This window comes from Nipponia nippon, unplaced genomic scaffold (assembly GCF_047370975.1).
Source record: "Nipponia nippon isolate SJK-2023a ecotype South Korea unplaced genomic scaffold, ASM4737097v1 scaffold_2, whole genome shotgun sequence".
Classification (NCBI taxonomy): domain Eukaryota; kingdom Metazoa; phylum Chordata; class Aves; order Pelecaniformes; family Threskiornithidae; genus Nipponia; species Nipponia nippon.
In genome coordinates this window covers 36,828,207-36,850,068 of record NW_028262336.1, presented here as the reverse complement: position 1 = coordinate 36,850,068, position 21,862 = coordinate 36,828,207, and the positions used below count along the sequence as shown (strand labels likewise).

The 21,862-nt window shown below is 43.3% G+C and overlaps 1 protein-coding gene across 4 annotated transcripts in view; it reads right to left on the bottom strand.

Moving 5' to 3' along the window:
- LOC104015759 (amine oxidase [flavin-containing] B) overlaps positions 1 to 21,862 on the bottom strand; it is a 66,311-nt gene that overhangs the window by 42,028 nt on the left and 2,421 nt on the right. For all 4 annotated transcript variants that reach the window (XM_087757266.1, XM_087757265.1, XM_087757264.1 and 1 more), the window contains 2 exons: positions 1,866 to 1,960; positions 752 to 889 (listed from right to left, as the gene is read on the bottom strand). In XM_087757266.1, coding sequence (XP_087613392.1) covers positions 752 to 889; positions 1,866 to 1,960 — 233 coding nt within the window. The remainder of the gene's footprint in view (positions 1 to 751; positions 890 to 1,865; positions 1,961 to 21,862) is intronic.

Genomic DNA, 21,862 nt, shown 5'->3' with positions numbered 1-21,862 from the left:
ATGAAACTCCATGTTAATTTCCTCAGGACTAGCATAGAAAGTTTCCCTTCTGTGGGAGTGCAACATTGCTCTATATCAGAAAAAGAGAAATGATGCTCTTTTGGAGAAAGCATAGTACGAATACTGAGAATACATGGCCTTTTTAACAGCTTTGCCATAGCTGTCCTGTTTCAGATCATGAACAGATCGTTTAGATCTGCCTCCACAAGAACGTTTGACTCCCAGAGCCTTTTGCAATTACTATTCCAATGCCTTTTGCTACTCTGCATGTTAGTTTCCCCATTAGCAAAACCAGACTTAACCTCTCACGTTTCTTTCAGTCAGGATAATGATTGTCACTGGTTTAGGAAGCCCATCCTGAGAAACTTTCAGCCTGACTGAAGATACTTCTAGGACTTCCAAACGGGACTTGCAGACACCTGGGGTAGTGTATATGAGAGCTGACCTGTACAGAAGAGTCACAGTTGTACTGTCAATAAACAGTGAAGCTTTTTGAGAGCTTTTAACTAAAAGCTCACACCTGAACCAAGGCATCAGCTAACAGCATGCGTCTACAGGGCACACATGTAGATGTGCATGCATATAGTAATTTGTATGAGTTCTTCATTACCAACATACTTATTTTGCTCCAAGAAACTCAGATGATGCATACTTAAACAGGTATACTCCACTGCAGCATGGATGGAAAATAATGAGAAAGGAGATCACTACAACTTGCCTGTCTACAGCAGCATGCTTGAGAGCATCTTACCTTGACATGGTGTATCAGGTGCTCAACTTCGTTCACTTTATACGTCTCTATTCCTAACTCTTTAGATAACCGCAGGAGACGATTTTGTGTTGGCCCCACGTAAGCTCCTCCGAGGTCCACATATTTAACTTGCTTATTCTAGTTGATCACACACAACACACAAAAGGGGGAAAAAAAAAAAGAGATTAAAAAAGATAAGTCCTTTGTAAATAGCACACAAGTTAAAAGAGCAATCCAGAGGAATTCTTTAAGTGAAATACTCCCAGAGCATTTTGGCCAAGATTCCTCTCCCCATGGAAAACTTCAGTTCTTTGGTAGAGTTCTGGTGTGGTGATTACCCAGAATCTCAAATAAGGAGTTCATAACCAGCTTAGCTGGCTTGTTGTTACATTACAGCCTTAACAAACATGAGAGGAAAGAGCCTGACAGGCAGAGAGAGAAGGACAGAGTCAGAGACAACTGCACAGTTCTTGCTCAGTCAGGCACCTTGCCAACAACTAGTTCAAAACAGACTGTACAGGAAGTAGCACAGGTAAGATTTTCTAATGAGCAGAGTGGGAGAGGGCCTCCCAGGTCAAGGTAGTGCAGTAAGTAAAAGGAGTGAAGGGAGAGATGCTGGTTCTAGTTCCCAGCCACCCCTGCCATTCCTCTAGCCTACATCACTCCTTACGGGGCTTGTTACGGTTCAGCTCAAGGCTCTCCACTGCATGGTTAGCCTTATGGGTGTTTTTTCATAGAGATTTCTCCAGTGTCTCTTCCCGGGAAGTGATTTTGAAACTTAGCTAATCATGTTCTCCTTCCCAGAGGAAAGGACTGATGACTCCAGAGCCTGCAGATCACAGAAATATTCTGTCCCCACCATCATGCCAGTCTTTCCCTACTCTTGCTAGTACAATATCAGGAAATTTCCCACCTGCTAGTGCTCTAGAAATTTTCCCTCAAGTAGGTCCTCTAGCAGGAAAGATAAATAAATACATTTATGTACACTAGTCATATAGTATATGTATACTATACATATATATACACATACACCATACATGTGTATAATTATACATATGTATAGTATATACTATATGCATGTATATGTAGTATAAATGGGTTTGGAGATAATTACCCTTACGGTGAAAGTTCTTCCACCGACCCTGTCATTGGCTTCCAACACCACCACGTTCAAACCTGACTCAGTCAACAGTTTGGCGGCTGAGAGACCTAAAAGATAAAAAGAAAAACAATTAAAGAATACTTCTGTATATGCACCCCATGGCTTTTGTGACTTGATGTGTAAACACTCACATAGCTATCCATCCAAATCCTGAATTTTTCATTCAAACACTTTGCCAGGGGAGTGAGGTGGAATTAAAAAAAAAAAAAACCAACCAAACAATAGTCATGAAATGGAACTGAAGCCACATATTAAAACAGTTAGTGGTCAAATTTTACATGCGTTGACCACCTTTTGCACCACGTGCTCAGCTCTTCTGATGCATAAGCCAGCACTTGGATGATGATAGTCATCCAGCCAGGCAGAGAACTTGGGGAGGACAGCTTTCTGTTTTCTAACATCAGCATGTCATCTTTTATAACCCCAACAAAAAAAGGAAGAAGTGAAGTTTTATTAGGACTGTCCTAAATTTCAGAAGTTTTCCTGAAGCTTGGTTTAAGTGTCTGCTTTCCAGCTCTGAATATTTTAAAGTACATTAGCAAAGTTCCCACACAGTCAGGTCACAGGTTTCTGCTCCTGAAGAACACATGGTCTGACTCAGAAGAGACAGAATTTGCACTTGTGTGTGGCAACAAGAAGAAAACATATGTGTAAGTGTACCCCCAAAATTGTTTCATTCCTCATCCGTTTTCTTCATACACTTTTATTTCCATCTTGCAATTCTTGAAGCTGAGACACCAAGAGAGGAAACAACGGGAATACAGGAGGAAACATCTCATTTTACTTCTGATGCCATAAATCCTCATAATTGCAGAGGAAAATATTAGCATCGGGCCCTGCAGCAAGTGTGTCAAGCTGCTATGGGAATGAAGGGAACTAGAAAGGGTGCACAACATGGAGAGAATACAGCCCGCAACCTCTCAACTTCTTAAGATCATCTCTGCCTTTTACTTTAGCACACAAACCGAGATTGTATAAACTGAGGCTCTTGCTTTGGCCACATGTCTGTGAATTTCTAGGGGGACAAGAGGAGTTATATTCTAGAGCGTTGCGTCATCCCCTCAAACTGACAGGATGTGTTGAATAAAGTTCAGCACAGACCAGGCTAGAAGCCACACTCGTACATCATAATGCAGCTATCCTTTCTGGCTCTCTGCCGTGTCACCATCAGCAGGCAATCAGTTTCCTCTCTGTGTCCTAGTACATGTAGTTTTTGAAAAGGAATAGTCCAAGCAGATTGTTCCAAGCATATGGTAGCCATGGAAGAAATGTCAAAAGCGCTGGCAGGAAAAACAGATGGTCAAAGCCAGCATGGCAGGACTGAATGAAATGATAATGAAGAAAATATGGCAGCCCTGGATAGAGAAAGAATATTAATGAGAGCTACTAAAGGTGCTACAGAACATCCTGGTTGTCAACTTGTGGCTTGGGAGTAGGAGAACCAGGTCCTGTTCCCAGCACTGCAGTGAACCTGCTGCACTGTGCTGGTTAAATCACTTAAGCTCTTTGTTTTCCCATCTGTAAAAAAGAGACAATGGTGTAGACATATCTATCTAAAGGATTTGACATTTTCTGAAGAAAAGCAGCAGATGCTTCCATTAAAGATCATACTGTCCTGCTTTTATTTCTAGCTTCATAAGCTTATTTATCTTGGGTTTTCACATAAGTGTTAGTGAGAAAACCAGTAATGACACTGATAAAGGTCTTTCCGTACTTCCTTATTGAGGAAATTATATTGCAGAAACATCTGGCTGGATCAGTGGCCTTGACTACACTCACAAATATTTGAGGATACCAAGGAAGAACAAAATACAGAAAACAGTCATGGTGTGCAACAAGGATCACCCCTTCAAACAACTTCCAAAAAGAGATTGGCTCCTGAAGGAAAAATAGGCCACAAAACTCCTAAATAAATACAGTGTACCAGTTAAAGAAAAAAAAAAAAAAGTTGCTCTTCAAAAAAGACAAAATATTTCATCAGTTGGGAGAGGATCAATAGTAGTTATTAATAATTTACAGAATGAATACATAACCTGAAGGCTGTCATCACTGCAGGTTTCTGTTGGGTTATCATGCTAACAGGTACTGACTAATCAATTAATAATATTCAGTTACCAACACAGATTAAGGAATATGAGATTTGACTTTCTTTATTAAAATTTAATGAATAAAGATTTCACTACAGCTGGGAACAAAGGCAGTTTGTTCCCAAGAGCTGAAGACACAGGGAAGCTTGTGAAAGGATAGCTCTCTAGACTCAACTGAAACTCAGCCAATTTGTGGTGGTCAGATACCATCTCCGTGTTTCCTTATGCACCGTTCATCCACCCTGTTGCACCTACCTACTATTTACTCCCTACTATTTATTTTGGGGCAGGTGCCACCTTTTTTTTTTCTCCATACATTCACAGATGTACCTGTTAGAGATGGAATAGAAAAAAACAAACCGGTGTTGAAGGGAGGACTGGGCTCATTAAGATCTCGCTGCCCCACGCCCATCCTCCAGCAGATCAGATCTCTGTAGGGGCAGAGATGTATCCTTGGGGCTTGACTCCATAGTGAATGCTGCAGCCTACAGGGTTCCCAAACTAAGCACCACCTGACCACTTACTCTTTTTCAAGGGCTAGTGGTCCACTTCCTTCTCTCACCTTCATGACAGCTCTCTTCTGCTCCAAATTTTTGCTGGAGAAATTATGCAGATAACTGCTGACAAAGGCAGGGAACACAGCCTACCTCTAGTTCCTCTCCCTCATCACTGACGGAGATGCCAAACACGTCACTGGGGGAAGAAGGTGGAAGAAGTGAAGGCAGAGGCTCAGGAGGGTCAGATGGCACAGCAAAGGACTGGATCAGGCATGCACAGTACAGGATAAGGCAAGACTGCTGTCACAGATACCACAGTACAGTGCAATATTGACAGGCAGGAATTTTGCTGGTTTTGGTATCTCACACATGTGGAATCACAGTACTGCCACATCACCCCGTACCTGTTCCCTGGAGCTGGACCCAAGATCCCAAATGGGCTCTTGGACTGTTACTGTAATAACAGTGAGAGGACTGGATGCTGTGGAGGGAGAGCTCCGAGCCAAAGTGATACAAGGACAGATAAGGTACCAGGAACAGCAACAGAAACACATTAAAATGGAAATGAATACTAGTACATGAATATTGGGGCACGAGGTTGAGGTTTGCTTTTCAGAAACTAAGACCTGATGCAGGAAACTCGTACAAACCACAACCTCTTCTCTGGTCAAGAGTCAGAGTGGCCTCTCTGTGCTTAATACACCAGCTGCCATAAACACAGGATGCACAAAGCCTGTGAAGCAAAGCCCGGAAAAATCTGTCATACATGATGCAAGATCTCCCCTCGAGAAGTTTAACCCTTCACAAGTTTCACACATTGCAGCACTGCCTCTGGCTTACCTCTCACTCCCTCGCACATCACTAACAGAAGGCAGATCTTTAATACCGTCCCCATTGCTCACAAGTGAGGCAACCAACCACATTCAAATGTAAAGTTCATCCAAAAACATGACTGATGCTGTTGCTACTCCCATTTCATGCATAATGTTCTGTCACCCAGTGGCACCTTCCCCTCCTCCCCAGGAGCATTTCAACAGAATCAGATCTGAATTGCAATATAAAAGGGCTCAACGACTTTTGCCACCACTTTGCAGAGGACAGTAACTGGGTCCAGTTTCCATTGCAGGTCAGCTTTCTTCAAGGGGCAACAGAGCGCCATATATGTAGTGGAAAACATACAGTTAAGCAGCCTCACCTGCAGTTCTGCTCAGAGAATCAATAGGTAGATAATTAATGCAGATGACAAATAAGCCAAGATGATAGGTCTTATTTGAAGCCCCAGACTGAAAATACCATTGTGCTTAGATGATGTTTAACCAGGCAAGCCTTCATCCGTTACCATAGCAACCCGGTACCCAACCGCAGCCACTTGGAGATACTGGCGAGAGACTGCCTCCCCCAGAATTTTATCATTCAAGTTCAAGCCATGTAAATCGTTTCTCCATCATGCAGCACTCTGCATTCACAAGGATCGTACTCAAATGTAATAATCACAATAATTATTTCATCTTCAGTTCCAACTTATTTCTTCCCTGTTTGACATCTCTGTACCTACTAAACATCTTAAATTGCACCATTTGATTAAACAGCTTCATTATAACCTCACTTCTAGCATTAACAGCTTTCTTATATTAAAAGAACAACTAATTTGGATTTTTTATTTTTTTAAGAGAAAATCTTAAATTTCTGTGTTAGGGCAGAATCCAAACTCTCATTTGGATTGACAAATGTGACAAGAGTCACATTTTTCATCTGACCCCCATGAATTATGGGCTACAATGAAGCCCTAAAGTCAAACACGCTGACTATTTAAAAAAAAAAATTAAAGTAAATTTAAAAAAAAAAGAATTGAAATTTTGTAACACCAGTCTGATTCTGCCTGGAAGGAGCAAAATTACTGAAATACCCTTTTACCTTATCATTTCCATAAAAATTTCATTAGAAAGGACACAACTGGAAGTTGCATCTCTGATACTTCTCTAAATGATACTTGTGCCTTCTTCCATTTAGTTATTTTTTTCACAGGATACCTCTGTCATACACTGGGTGGCTAGACAACCAATACACAACAGCAAGCCCATCAGCAAGATTTTATTTCTGCCTTGGGCTACACCCAGTTCCCTCGCAGTATACAAGGGACAGGGCGGGTAACTTCAAGGGGGCTAGATTATAAAGCTGGAAATAAAAGTTTATTTCTGAAGGAATTCCCACAGTTCCTGATGTACCTTCTCTGTATTATTCACTACTTTATCATGTTCCTCCATGTTTATTATCTCCCTTCTAAGAACAAAAAAATCTCTTTTCTCTCATATATGCAACTATAAAAATCATCTACAAATTCTAAATTTAAATTCAGGTAGGGGACAAAGAAAGAGCCTCTAAGCCACTGGCATTCCTTTAATAGCTTCCAAGATGGCTGTCAAAATTTGTTTACTTTATAACCTTAAAAATTTCTCTCTCCAACTAAAACTGTAAGTTGTGCAGAAAGAAAGGCTGACTTGTACTGTACTTACTTCCACGTCTTACTGCAAAACTTACATGTCTCAGACCTGGATTTCCTCAGATTCATGAAATTCACTCATATTTCTCTCTCTTGTTTATTTATTTATCTTAACACCAAAGATATGTTTACAAAATACAGCCCAGGGGAGTTTTAACATTTGTAACAGATGCCAGACACTTGAGACTTGCATACAAACATTGGCTGTACATGTAGGTTAGAGACATCCTACACTTTTAAAAGAGGCAAGGAGCCGATTTTTACCTTTTTTGTGCCTCCACAACTTAGATATACGTGTGTGAACAAGCTCTACACCGTCTTGGTTAATTGCTGACAGCGTCCCCCTTGATAACATGTGTTTGAGCAGGGGCTAACACCTGGTTTTCCCAGGGTATTTGCAGGTGCAGCAGCTGCACGCCAAGCCATCCTCCAGGCAGCCAGCTGAGAGCTCAAGCTGAGCAGTGGTTGCCGCAACGTACCTTGGAAATAAAGGCAAAACTGACGAGCTTCTTGAGGACTTCCTCCTTACTCTTGACCTGTTCGGCCACATCTAAATCACTGTCTGCAGAAACATCAGGTAACGGATGCTCCTTTACCCAGAGCCAGCGGGCAAAACGGCCCGCAGCACCCGAGTCTGAGCCTGAGCACTCTTGATGAGGTCCGGGGCAGTAAACAAACATAGCAACGAGGCTCAACATGAGGATCTGTCACAACATGCGCGTTGGAAATGGCATAATGACTCAGCCTGCTGAACAAGCACAGTCCTCTGCCCTGGGGTGAATGGAGAAATAGTGGGATGTAAAAATGTTTCACAAGACTGATAGCAAGAAAAGGAAACATACCATAATTTATTATACATAAACAAGTAAGAGTTGAGTTCAGGGTCACTAAGGTAAGTGAACTCAAGTATTTCTTAGCACAAGTATTCAAAAACATTAGTCAGACCACCTTTGTCCCTGGCCATTTAACATCTTGAAGCTGTTATTTTAGAAATCTCAAGATTTGTATTTGTCTTCTTGATTTTGAGTCTGAGCCTTTTGCCCAGAGGGACCAGGAATTTAATTTCTTTTCTTAATGAAGTGACAAGTCTCACAAAAATCACGAAACCTGAAGTAGCTGAAATGTTAAGAAAAAACAGCAAATCTGTCAAAACCTACACAAAGTTATAGAAGCCGGCATTGCTGTGGGATCACATTGCGAACACAACTTCCCTAACTATTAGTTGTCTGCATACAGTAACCCTCACCTACCATGTCTGACTCTCCATTTCTCAGAAATATATACAAAATACACATGGTAAATAAATAATTTTGACCAAAACTGCTGCACTGTACCCAGTGAAACAAAATCCACCTGTCTTAACACCACAGAATTTTTGAGGAGAACCCCTTTGTTAGTGGTCAACACAATTGCAGCTTTTGACCTAGGGTAACAGGAAGAAATAAAAAGGAATATGCTCCAAGCAGTTCAGGTAAATTTGGGGGGATGCAGAAAAACACTCCTTCGACCCATAAGAGCCTTTGGGTAAGTTCCTAGCATCTAAAAATTAGCTCAGTTAATGGAAGAACTCTGTTTGCTGTTGCTTAGACCTAATTACTCTACAGTTCAAATAAAAAGCCTCCTTGTTTATACTCAGGGTTCTCTGACCTCCTTTTAAGAGATGACCCAAAAACATCCTGTAAGTTCAGTGCCGTTAGCGCAATACAGTTTGCATACCGCTGCGATACTGAAGGGATGGAGGGCAGAATCAGAGAAAAGGCACGTACGTACATGCAGCTAAGCAGCCATTTTGCACCAGTGGGTTTTCTCCTTCAAATCTTCCATAGTTTGTTTATTGCATTACTGTGTTAGAAACTGCAATTTAATAGCATTGTTTTCGTTTGTGTTGACTGCTCTAATGAACACAATCCGATTACTGAGCCATTGAACCTGGCGTTGGTCACCTTTACCTCTGTCACTCATCATTAGCCAGCTAAAATGTTTTAATTGAAATAATGGCTTGAGACAACAATGCCTGTAAGGCATTACAGGCAATAATGCCTGTAAGGCATTATAGATAAGGATTGTAAGCAAAATAAAAAAAAACAACAACAAAAAAGCAAAACCAACACTGGCCCAGGGTCTGGGTGAGTTAAGGTGACAGAGTCATTTTTTGTAACTTTCCTCACATTATGGAAAGGTCAAGGGATTTTTCTCTTGTGAAGAATACTATCCCTTTATAAATTCAAGGGACATGCTCAGAATGGTAACGGGAGCACTACAACAGAGATACAGAGCACACTGCCTGAAACTCAGTTCACATCGGGCTGGCACAGTGCTATCAAAAATGGTGAGCATGAACAACAGTCAGTTTTCCTGCTTCATTGCTTTCTTAGTCCGCTGCAAGACAAGGTACACAGCATCCAGATTGCTCCAAGAATTGTCTAGGTGACAATACTTCCGAAAAGCAAAGGGCTAAAAGGACAAAGAGATACCGCAACCTGACAATACCTTTTATTAACTTAGCCCCTCACCTACATCCACATGCTTTCAGGGTGAAGGTAACCTTTTAACTTCTCTAATTTAGGCCACCTTTACAAAGGTTCTTTAGATATCTGACTCAATCTCATGAAAGAAAGATACAAAAATTATAGTTCAGAACCTAAAAACGTGGTAGAGCTGGGTCTCTGTAAATTGTCACTCTTGGTTATTCTCAGTGCCTTACCTCCACATGCTGAACAGTACAGTGAAAGGTATCAAAGCAACTATTTTTTGATACAAGTATTTTGACCATGGGGGGAGATGCTCTCTCTTCCTAAACTCTATCACTGCGCAGCAATGAATGCCATTAAAATGAATATCACTCACCTAAAACATTAGAGAACTTAAAGAATAATAAAATAATAAAATTACAGTTTCAGAAACCCCAAGGAACAAAAAAAGACATTATCAATCTGCCCCTCTGCTTAAAATGTACATTTACTTAAAATATTTGTACAAAGCACATAACATTTCTGCCTAGGATATGGCACTCTATGAGCAAATATAATTTATTTCTGTTTGCATTTCATTGTCTAGCTGAGGCAATGAGTTTTTCTGTCTGAGCACTGGTTCTGTAACCTTGTCACCGAGGTCAGTATGAGCGTCCCCATCAGTTAATGTGACTTTATGTGAGCATAAACTCTAGTCCCAACTTTCTATGATCTCTTCTCCCTGGCAGTGCTCCTAGATGATTCATCCACAGTGCAGGGAGCAGTATTTATTAAGCAGAGTTCTTAAAACCAACATTCAAAACATTCAGTCTACATTTGTCCTGGGCATTGCACCTGGTTAAGTGATATAGAGCCTGGCCAGTTATGAGTGAGATGAGAAAAGTGGTGGTGCCTTAAGCTCAAGCCCTGCCAAGCATGGCATGAAGACAGCTTGCACTGAAGCCACAGCTGTTCTGCCCTTGCATAGGGCTTCCCTTTAGCATCCACTGTGAAGAAATTTTTCCTAATATCCAATCTAAACCTGCCCTGGCGCAACTTGAGGCCATTTCCTCTTGTCCTGTCGCTTGTTACTTGGGAGAAGAGGCTGACCCCCACCTTGCTACAGCCTCCTTTCAGGTAGTTGTAGAAAGCGATAAGGTCTCCCCTCAGCCTCCTCTTCTCCAGGCTAAACAACCCCAGCTCCCTCAGCCGCTCCTCTTAAGACTTGTGCTCTAGACCCTTCACCAGCTTCGTTGTCCTTCTTTGGACACGCTCCAGCATCTCGATGTCCTTCTTGTAGTGAGGGACCCAAAACTGAACACAATATTACAGGTGTGGCCTCACCAGTGCCAAGTAGAGGGGGACGATCACTTCCCTAGTCCTGCTGGCTATGCTATTTCTCATATAAGCCAGGATGCTATTGGCTGCCTTGGCCACCTGAGCACACTGCTGGTCATGTTCAGGCGGCTGTCAACCAACACCCCCAGGTCCTTTTTTACCAGGCAGCTCTCCAGCCACTCTCCTCCAAGCCTGTAGCGTTGCATGGGGTTGTTGTGACCCAAGGGCAGGACCCGGCACTTGGCCTTGTTGAACCTCATACAGCTGGCCTCAGCCCATCGATCCAGCCTGTCTGGGATCCCTCTGCAGGGCCTTCCTACCCTCCAGCAGATCAACACTCCCAGCCAACCTGGTGTCGTCTGCAAACTTACTGAGGGTGCACTCGATCCTCATCCAGATCACTGAAAAAGATATTAAACAGAACTGGCCCAGACAACATCCACAGCCTTTCCCTCATCCACTAAGCAGGTCACCTCGTCAGAGAAGGAGATCAGGTTAGTGAGCAGGACCTGCCTTTCATAAACCCATGCTGACTGGGCCTGATCCCCTGGTTGTCCCATACGTGCCACATGATGGCACTCAGGATGATCTGCTCCGTAACCTTCCCCAGCACCGAGGTCAGGCTGACAGGCCTGTAGTTCCCTGGATCCTCCTTCCGGCCTTCTTGTAGACGGGTGTCACATTTGCTAGCTTCCAGTCGACTGGGACCTCCCCGGTTAGCCAGGACTGCTGAGAGATGATGGAAAGTGGCTTGGTGAGCACCTCTGCCAGCTCCCTCAGTACCCTTGGGTGGATCCCATCCAGCCCCATAGACTTGTGTCTATGTGGTGTAGCAGGTTGCTGACCATTTTCCCTCGGATTATGGGGGCTTCATTCTGCTCCCCATCCCTGTCTTCCAGCTCAGGGGGCTGGGTACCCCAAGAACAACTGGTGTCTGACTATTAAAGACTGAGGCAAAGAAGGCATTAAGTACCTCAGCCTTTTCCTCCTCCTTTGTCACTATGTTCCCCCCGCACAGATTCTCCTTAGCCCTCCTTTTGTTGCTAATGTGTTTATAGAAACATTTTCTATTTTCTTTTACAGCAGTAGCCAGATTAAGTTCCAGCTGGGCTTTGGCCCTTCTAATTTTCTCCCTGCATAACCTCACGACATCCTTGTAGTCCTCCTGAGTGGCCTGCCCCTTCTTCCAAAGGTCAGAAACTCTCCTTTTTTTCCTGAGCTTCAGCCAAAGCTCTCTGTTCAGCCAGGCCAGTCTTCTTCCCTGATGGCTCGTCTTTTGGCACATGGGGACAGCCTGCTCCTGCGCCTTTAAGATTTCCTTCTTGAAGGATGTCCAGCCTTCCTGGACTCCTTTGCCCTTCAGGACTGCCTCCCAAGGGACTCTGTCAACCAGGCTCCTGAACAGGCCAAAGTCTGCCCTCCAGAAGTCCAGGGTAGCAGTTCTGCTCACCCCCCTCCTTACTTCTCCGAGGATTGAAAACTCTATCATCTCACAATTGCTGTGCCCAAGACAGCCTCCAACCATCACATCACCCAACAGTCCTTCTCTGTTTGCAAACAAGAGGTCCAGTGTGGCGCCTTCCCTAGTTGGCTCCCTCACCAGGTGTGTCACGAAGTTCTCTTCCGCACGCTCCAGGAACCTCCTAGCCTCTCTCCTCTCCACTGTATTGTATTTCCAGCAGATATCTGGTAAGTTGAAGTCCCCCACAAGAACAAGGGCTAGCGATTGTGACACTGCTGCTTATAGAATACTTTGTCTGCCTCTTCATCCTGGTTGGGTGGTCTGTAACAGACTCCCACCGTGATATCGGCCTTGTTGGCCTTCCCCCTGATTCTTACCCATAAACACTCAACCCTATCGTCACCATCGTTAAGCTCTAGACAGTCGCAACATTCCCTAAGATACAGGGCTACCCCACGGCCTCTCCTTCCTTGCCTATCCCTTCTGAAGACTTTCTAGCCATCCATTGCAGCACTCCAGTTGTGCGAGTCATCCCACCACGTTTCCGTGATGGCAACTATGTCATAGTTTTCCTGCTGCACAAAGGCTCCAGCTCCTGCTGTTTGTTGCCCATGCTGCGTGCATTGGTGTAGATGCACTTCAGTTGGGCTACTGATCCCGCCACCTTTTGGCGCAGAGAAGCCCTAATTCCTACCTGACCGCTCTTGGACGCTTCCATGGTTTCTAACACATCCATAGCGCTTGCGTCTTTGCTGCCGCGTGGATCTCCATCCCTTACCTCCACTGGGAGGGCAGACTGAAGGACCTCACTAGCACACCGTCCCTCAAACACTGGCGTGCCGCCCCCAGGCTTCTCTCTAGCGAGCCGGGGTTTATCCCTTTCCCCCTTCCAATCTAGTTTAAAGCTCTTTCAATGAGCCCTGCTAACTCCTGGGCAAAGATCCTTTTCCCGCTTTGAGACAGGGGTACCCCGTCTGTCACCAGCAGGCCTGGTGTTGTGTAAACCGACTCACGATGAAAAAACCCCAAATCCTGTGGGTGACACCAGGCTCAGAGCCAGGTATTGATCTGCTGGCTCTTCCTGCGTCTTCCCTCGTCATTCCCTGCAACTGGAAGGACAGAGGAGAACGCTACTTGTGCTCCTGATCCCTTAACCAGTCATCCCAAGGCCCTGAAGTCTCTCTTGATTGCCCGTGGAGTTCCAGTTGCAACTTCATCGCTGCCTGCCTGAAAAATCAATACGGGACAGTAATCTGAGGGCCGTACCAGGGTAGGGAGCTTTCTCTTCACGTCTTTAACCTGGGCCCCAGGGAGGCAGCAGACTTCCCTAAGAAGTGGGTCCGGTCTGCATATTGGGCCTTCTGTTCCTCTGAGAAGAGAGCCTCCTGTGACAATGAACCGTCTTTTTTTTTTTTTTTTTATGTAAGTGGTTTTGACACGGGGCATAGGCCAACTTAACCTTGGCAACACCTCCAAGCTAGATGAACCATCATCCTCATCACTGTTCGGTTCCACTTGCAGACCCTCACACCTATTAGGCAAGGGCACCTGGGAAGGTGGGGCAGTCACAGAAGAGACGCGCCTGCTGCGCCGGGCAGGAACTTGTCGCCATTGCCCCCTATCCCTTAAGTCACTGTGTTCAGCCAGGCGGAGAGAGGACAGGGAATCCTCCGTATCATGGGTCCTATCTGCCTGTTGGGCCTGTCCCAGGGAAGGTAGGGTGCGATTTCAGTAGTCTCTCTCACTCTCCCTGATAATCCTCAACCTAGTCACCGCCTCCTGGAGCTCTGTCACTAAGTGGAGGAGTTCCTCCACCTGGGCACACCTCCCACAGGAGTGCTCACTACTGCTGTTGGGTCTGGCTCGAGAGCAGGGCACACCCTGCAGCCTGACACCTGTTCCCACCGGAGCTCCTTCTGGGAAGCTGCGTCAGTCGTGGTGGGTGCAGAGCTTAGAGAGGCCATGGCTTTCTGCCCGGTGGATACCATTGCTCCCCGATTGAGCTGAGAAAGCTTCAGCGCCCTTCCTGCACGCCCTTCCGTGCAAGCTACCGTGTGAACTGCTGCGCCGCGCCCCTGCTGACGCACCACGCCCTGTTTGCCCACCCTGTTGGCGTCACTCCTGGTCCCAGCGCTCCCCAAGGGCTTCTTTTGTAGGTGTGGGGGGCTTGTCTGCCATTGCTCCTGGCCCAGCCCAGGTCTTGTCAGCTGCTGTCACGCAAGCTGCTGGCTCCTGGTGGCTCTCTCAGCTCCCCCTGAGGCTCCCCACGCCCAGGACACCCCCCTGTGCACCCTGCTAGAGCTGCCGATCGTGCTGGCCCCAGAGCTTCTCGCCTCGGTGACTGAGTAAGCATTGGAACAAACAGACCTTAGCACAATGAACTGGCTGAGGCACTATACGGGTTGTTTACTAAAAGCATCCTTTTAGACATTACTGTTATGAAGACATTATACAAGAAAGTAAAATGCCAGCCACATTTACTCTGAAGAGTTTTGCCTTTCATACACAGCAGTGTGGGGAAAAAAAAAAAAAAAAAAAAAAAAGACTAAGCTACGTCTGGAAGATTTTGCAAAATTATGCAGCCGTTGCCTCAGAAGATAAATGCTTATCTGTTTTGCTAAATCTTGCATGTTCTCAAGCAAAGAATTCTTTTTTTCAGTCCCCTGAGAAAAGTAAATGCTCAAAATACATGATCAAATAGAAGCTGTGAACTTAAAAAAATAAACAGACTATCACTCTCATATCTTGACATTAAAGAGTAACATGTAATTACCCAGATTTCTCAGTATCTAGTGACTCAGAGGCATCCATCTAGAGAAGGCCACTTGTCATGGCAGCTAGCAAAGCCCCCAGCAGAGCCACCATGCCCTCATTCCATGGCTATTCATTTTGTTTCATGTTTTCCTTGTTCTTCAGCTAACAATTTTCACCCAGTTGCACCTAATAATTATGGATTTATATCGAGCATATCTCAGTGTAACTTTCAAATATCCACGAAGCCGTGCCCCAGTGACTCTCTGGAAATTCCTATCATCATCACAGCACACATATACAAGTAGGTAAGTGTACACACACATGCACACGCAGGCTAGATACTACTAGCTTGCAATGCTTACAAGGATTTGTGAACATTTTGTCTATTTGAACAACTGAAAAACGAAGATGAACCTCACCACTTCCCAGCATCCTGTATAAATCACCTTACATGCCAGCCAGCTCTTTGCTGATATCCCAAAAAGACCACTTAATTTCTTGACTGCCAGCTCAGGACGAACCATTCCCCAGCTGAGACACCAAAGCCTGAGAATATAGATGTCATCCAGAGAAGCCCAAAAGGGAACTACTGAATAAGAAGATTTTCAAGTGACTGTCTTCCCTCCATCTCTAAGTGCAAGCAGGAGAGAGTTTGTAAGCCAAACAGCTCAAAAACATCCGTGTTATGAAAGAAAAAAATGCTATCATTACATTTGTACCATTCTGATACAATGGGGGGGGGGGAGGGAAGGTGAAGGAAGCATAGAGGAAAAGAGAAGTATCTAAGGTATAAAATAAAAGAATTTATACTCTTTCCTTTCCTCATTTGTGTTCACTATTCAGCATAACTCACTGATTCAGCCTCTGGCCAAGCTAGCCTCATAAAAAATTAACTCATATTGGAACAAAAGAGGTGTCTTGCTCCAATATTTAATGTATTCAAACACAGATCTATCACTCAAGCAAACAGGATGCAAGTTTATATGCAAGCTATCAAGGTAATCATGATGCATAGTATGAACTGGCTATTTGATCAGCTGTTGCCGTGTGCAGGCAACCGAACAGATTGCATTCAATGTTTTATATATGAATTATACCATCAAGATAAAGACCAGCTGGCTGGGAGGCAGGAGGCTATAAAGGCATCTTTCCTCCCCACCCACCTCACTCCCAGCTGAGTTATATGGTGGAAACTGAAAATCGTGAGGAAGTTGAATAGTACAAAGTAGTATTTGTAAGATGAGGAGGTTTCAGATTAATTAAAACTGCATGGAACTCTTTAACCACCTGAAACATGAAATGCCACACAGTGGTCACCACCATAACCTAATCCTTGTAACTGCACGATGCCAGAGACTCTAATGAACCACAGCCAGACTCTCCAGTGTTAAGCCAGTGTTAAAAATTAGCCCATCTATGATGCATTTTGCCATGTACACCAGTTACCAGAAGTCTCATGAGGTCTCAAACTTTCTAGACTGGACTACCCTTTCTTCCGGGGACAGTCTGCAATTTGTGTTTCCCCCATCCTGTCCCCTGCCCTCCCTTCTTCTACACAAACACACAGACCCCCTACAAAAATCCTGATGCCTATCATTTCCTTAAGCAGTTCCCTGCTCTCCACCCATAGCTGCTAATGCTCCTGATGCCATCAAGAGCTCTTCCCTCCTAACACTAAGTCCATGTAGCTGAGTCCCCTGGGGCTGAGGGTGGGGTGGGGACAGCAGCCCCACATATTTGCTAGGTACGTGGGAACATCTTTCTGGCACTGGGGGCAGCACAAAGAAGGACAGGGGAGAGAAGAGGCAATGCAGGAGAAGAAAAAGATGGGTTGAATTTCCATAGGCAGCTTTGCCCCTGAAAATATTTCACTCTCTTTCTCCTTGGAAGCCTGCTCTTCCCATAAATAATAATATCACTGTTTCTTAATTAAGTCAATGCAACTCCTCTGTGGCTTGACAGGCACTTTCCTGCATCTCCTTTTCTGCTAACTTATCCCGAACTTGGGATCTCCACAACTGAGATATTGATGCCTATTCTTCTTTCCATTCCCTTGCAGTACTCCATCCTCAAATACTGGTCGTAATAACTGTTTGTGGAGCAAATACAGTTTTTAAGGGACTTCACACTGACATTATTTTTAAGTAAGCTGTTTGAACAGAAAACTGACAGGACAGAAAAGGTGCAAAATACAAATGCATTGATGAGTTACTTAAAAGAATACAGACATTCATGGTTTAAATACCAAGGTACTGCAGTGCACTGTCATTGACCACTGAAATCAGCAAAAAATATCTTTAAACAAGGATCATACAACATTACAAAATTATAAACCTTAGACACAAATCAGTCCATAAGGCAATAAAGGTAGTCAATTAGATGAACAATCACATTTTCACAAACCATCTCACAAGGCAGCAAAAACCGTAATATCTGACATAAGTTTACAAGGATGAAATAGGTTATCAGCTCAGAAGGAAAATCATGTTAAGTTCAAAAATGGCTATAAAAAAAATTAAACAATTGAAACTGTAATGAGATGAATGCAATTTCCTCAAGAAATTGAAGCCCAGCTGAAAGACGACTGATCTCAGAAACGTAACTGAGAGCTTTGTAAGTGAATCAGGACGCATTCTCTGTAAAGGAAAACCAAAGGAAGGTGTTCAATCCACCATGGCATTGCTCAGCAAACTTTTATAACCGTAGTAAACTTTACCATTTTATCAGTGCACTCTCTGAAGTAGCTGCTACAGAACTGAGACAAAACATGAAGGCAAGCTACTCCCATTCTGGGAAGGGGCAGTGAGACAATATGGCTTTTTATCTTTAAGTAACAGACCTACGTAACTACAGCTGTCAGTTGTGCTACAGAGAAGGAAACTGTGCCAGTGGGAAGTGTGCCAAAATCACCCAGATTGTTTACATACAGAATAGTAACTTCTGAAGAAGAAAAACCTTCTCAATTGACTAAATGATGTATAAGACCTAATTCATTGTCATTAGCTGCTGTGTAAGCTATGTAAATATAGAGCAAATTCTCTGCTGATTTAAGATACTACAAGCAGCGCTAGAAGTTCACCTCTGGGACTATCAGGGCTGTGTAAGCCTGCATTGCTCAGGCTGCCTCCTTAGGCAGTACAAACATGCCTACTTAGCTTTTGCCACAGTTCTCCACCTTTTGATAAGACCACCTCCAACTCACTCACTAGCTGTCCTCCAGTCCTTGCTTACTCCTGAGATCACGTTAGACAGCCTGAACACACCCAGGATGGAGCCCTAGCAGTGGGCTGCTCCTCACAGCCTCTGGGACTGCGGGCAACAGCGTTTGACCCGGACTCATATCGCTGTGGTGATGAACATCTCGCTATTTGCTGGGCACTGACGCTATGGTCACTTGCTACAGGGGAAGAAGCGCGCTGAATTATGTGTCTTTAAAATTACTCCTGTCCTTGATGGTGCCAAGGAATAAAATGAGCAAATCAAAACTCACAAGTACACAGAATGTGATCTTTTGGCAATCTCTTGATGCTACAAGAAAATTAAAGAAAGAAAAAAAAGCAGGCAAGGAGAATACATAGAGGATGGAGACAGAGGATGCAGGTGCACATCTGCAGTCAAGATGACCAAGTAAATTATTTTTAACTGTGTCTTCATGGAAGAAGAGCACAGAATTGAAATGCTTACTCTCTCCATGTTACTACCTTTGATCTGCAAAACTAAAAGTATCCCAAGACAGCAAGTTTGCAGTGTCTGTGTCAGCAAATACTTCAGAACCGCAGATCTGCAGAGTAAAACAGTTGTATCCTGAATACCCAGTATCCATACTATATGCATGAAAGGGGCTTTATTTCAGACTAGCTCTTGTATGGTCTTATAGGCTGAACATCCCATTAGGGGTTGGAGCTCAAAAGGTGAGCTCCTAGACCGTGTCTTCCCATTTGGTCAGTGTGGTCTGTGGCGCACACTGTAGAGCAGTAAGTAGGGTCAATCAGGAGATTTGCTCAAGGTACACGCTTCATCTGAACCAAAACAGTAACGCAGATTAATACCTGCCACCACCTGTAGTGTGATTAGGTTCTAGTCAAGTGCTAGACTAGACTCTGACAAACCTAACGAACTAAAAGCACCACTGCAGGTGGTTGCCCAAGTAAACCATAGACTGAACTTTCTTACAAAGAAGAACTTTAAGCTTCTCCTTTGTCTAATCTTGTTTGTCAAAAAATATGCAGTTCAGCAGTACAGATAAGAAAATCCTGGGGACTTCGCAGTTTGTAACCCTATCAACTGCTACATAGAAACTTATGTTCTCCACCAGGTATTTCCATCACAGCTACCCAGGAATCCCTTGCACAAAGTTTTGCCATCCTAACTTACCTTTTTTGCCCCTGCCAGGGTGGTTATCACATTTTTTCTGAACAGACAGAATGAACTCTCCCTAATACCACCCTTTCATAATGGTTAAATAAGCTAATGGAAAAGCTTTCTTTAATGATGCATCACTCTGAGCCTTGGGAGATTAGATGACTCCTGCAGGTAGAATGGAAAGCTTCTTATCAAATCAACTTTCAGACCAATTAGGATGTATCAGTCAGTGACTTACAACACTGTCCCTGCTGCCTAGGCTACCAAACTATCTCACAACATAATGCAGCTGCTTTCTGTCCTGTTTACTGTGTATTGCCAAGGTTGCTGTGAAAAATCTAGAAACAGAATGGCAGGCTCCACCTCATTGCCTCATATTCCTTTGCAGTAGCTCTGAGAGTAGTTGAATACAGAAGGAAGAAGCCCGTGATGGCAGATGCAGAGACGGACGATTGAAAATGTGAATGAAGAGCTTCATCACGTCAACTGACAGGGAAATGTCCCGGATTCCCTTTGCCTGAGCGCACCCCGGAGAGGGCGGTATCCTTCAGAGAGGGTCACAATCCTCCACGGATGGGTCCAATCTGCCTCATCATGCACAGCTGTTTCATCCACGCCCACATTTTGTTTTGGTTTGGGGCTTTTTTCCTCTCCAAATGGGCATCTAGTATAGGTCTGCTAGATTGGTAATGTTCTCCAAAAAATAGCGTTTCATTTGGCAAACCATCTTTTCAAAGGAGTATTATGACACTGTAAATTACTACCAGGGAGCAAAACCAAAACATTGGTAAGTAAGTGGTGGAGGCTATGCATCTCTTGTATACTTTTCTTATAACATGTCCACGATTTGTTTTGAAAAACAATTTTGCCTTCTGCTGTTAAAATCTGTCTATTCTAAAACAGATTGAACATCTTCAGATAATAGCACCCAAAATACCTGACCTGTTTTCTGGTTTTGTTTTTGTTTGTTTGTTTGTTTTTTTAAGTAATTTAAAACTGACTCACAGATGCAGTGAGAGTTACTGTAATTATACAGCGTATTAGATCTTCATACAAATACAAAGCAAGGCTTAAGAAGAGTATAGAGCACAGTGGTATCTCAATAACACAAGAACAGGTATGTAAATATTTTAAAACCCTAACATTTCAATAGAAATATTTTATCTTACTGTAGGTTTTGGTTCTAAACTTACAGGAACATGACAAGTTGCTTGTGAACAGCACTAAGCATACTTCAAATAACATTCACCATAATTAAGAAAATGCTTCACCTTTCAGGGGAAGAAAAATAAAAATCAATTAACCTCACTTTAATTGTAAATCTGTGCACCAGTAATTTAAGGGAAGCATTTTCTTTAATAGGACTGGCATAACATTAGGTTAAAGTCCGATAACTTATTTTAAAACAAAAAAAGAAAGAGATCCCCATGGCAAAAGCAGGGACAGGAAGGCAGTTTTGAAAACATGTGGAGGAAGTTTTTAAATGAAACCTCTGAACAGATTCCAAGTTTTGATTTTAAGAAAATTCCTGTCATCGGTGTCTCAATTAATTAAGAAGATAAGCAAATTTGATGACACAACCTCATAGTTTTCTCATAGTTGTTTCCATCCTCGTGCTTAAGGAGTCCTTCCAGGAAAAAGAGATAGCTCTGAGTGAACAGAAGAACCTGTCACAATGCAAGTTCCAGCTCTACGAGGAACTTTTATGTTTCTGATTTAAATATTCTTTAGTACCACGCATACTACATACAGTGTGCGGCAAAGCGTTTTCATATATCCATTTTTAAGTTGGGAAATTTTCTTCTAAAATATTTCTTTTTAATCCTCACCATTCCCTAAAATTTCAAGGGCTTCAGCAGAAGTTTTACTTATAAAACAGAATCTACTCTGTAGTAAATTCTCCTGTTCCTCAAATGTCTTAGTTGTCATAACTGTATTGAGATGACCTGAAATCTTCAGAGAAGCCACAGACCATGTTTTTTTTACACTTGAAAGAAATAATAAAGACTAATTTTGAACAGATTTTCATTACATAACACTTAGATTAGCCAATTCTTTAGTTTTGTTCTTTGCTTTTCAACAAACCTTCAATAAAGGACACTGAAAATTATTCAGCAAAGGAAGTGGTACCTTCAGATAAAACATCAGCCCCTTCAGAGGAGAACAGTGACTATCAGGGTTGTGAAGGCCTCTGCCCTGCTATTCCATTATCAGGTTTTTTACTCTTTAAATTTTAAACCCTGCTAATTAAATCTGGATAAAAGATGGGCAGAACTGCTGCCAAAGAGGGTCAGAGCACTGCAAATGGACAGCTTTTATTAACCCAAATAAACAAATAGAAAAGAGAGAGCTGAATGGCACCGCTGCAACATGTTTGTTTGCATCCTCACATCAGCACAGCAACTCTTTGTTTCTTCTGTAACTACCTGCTTTGCCTATGGCTGTAGCGGCTAACTCAAGCACACCTACTCTGAAGGTTACGAGAGCTTTCCGCTGTTT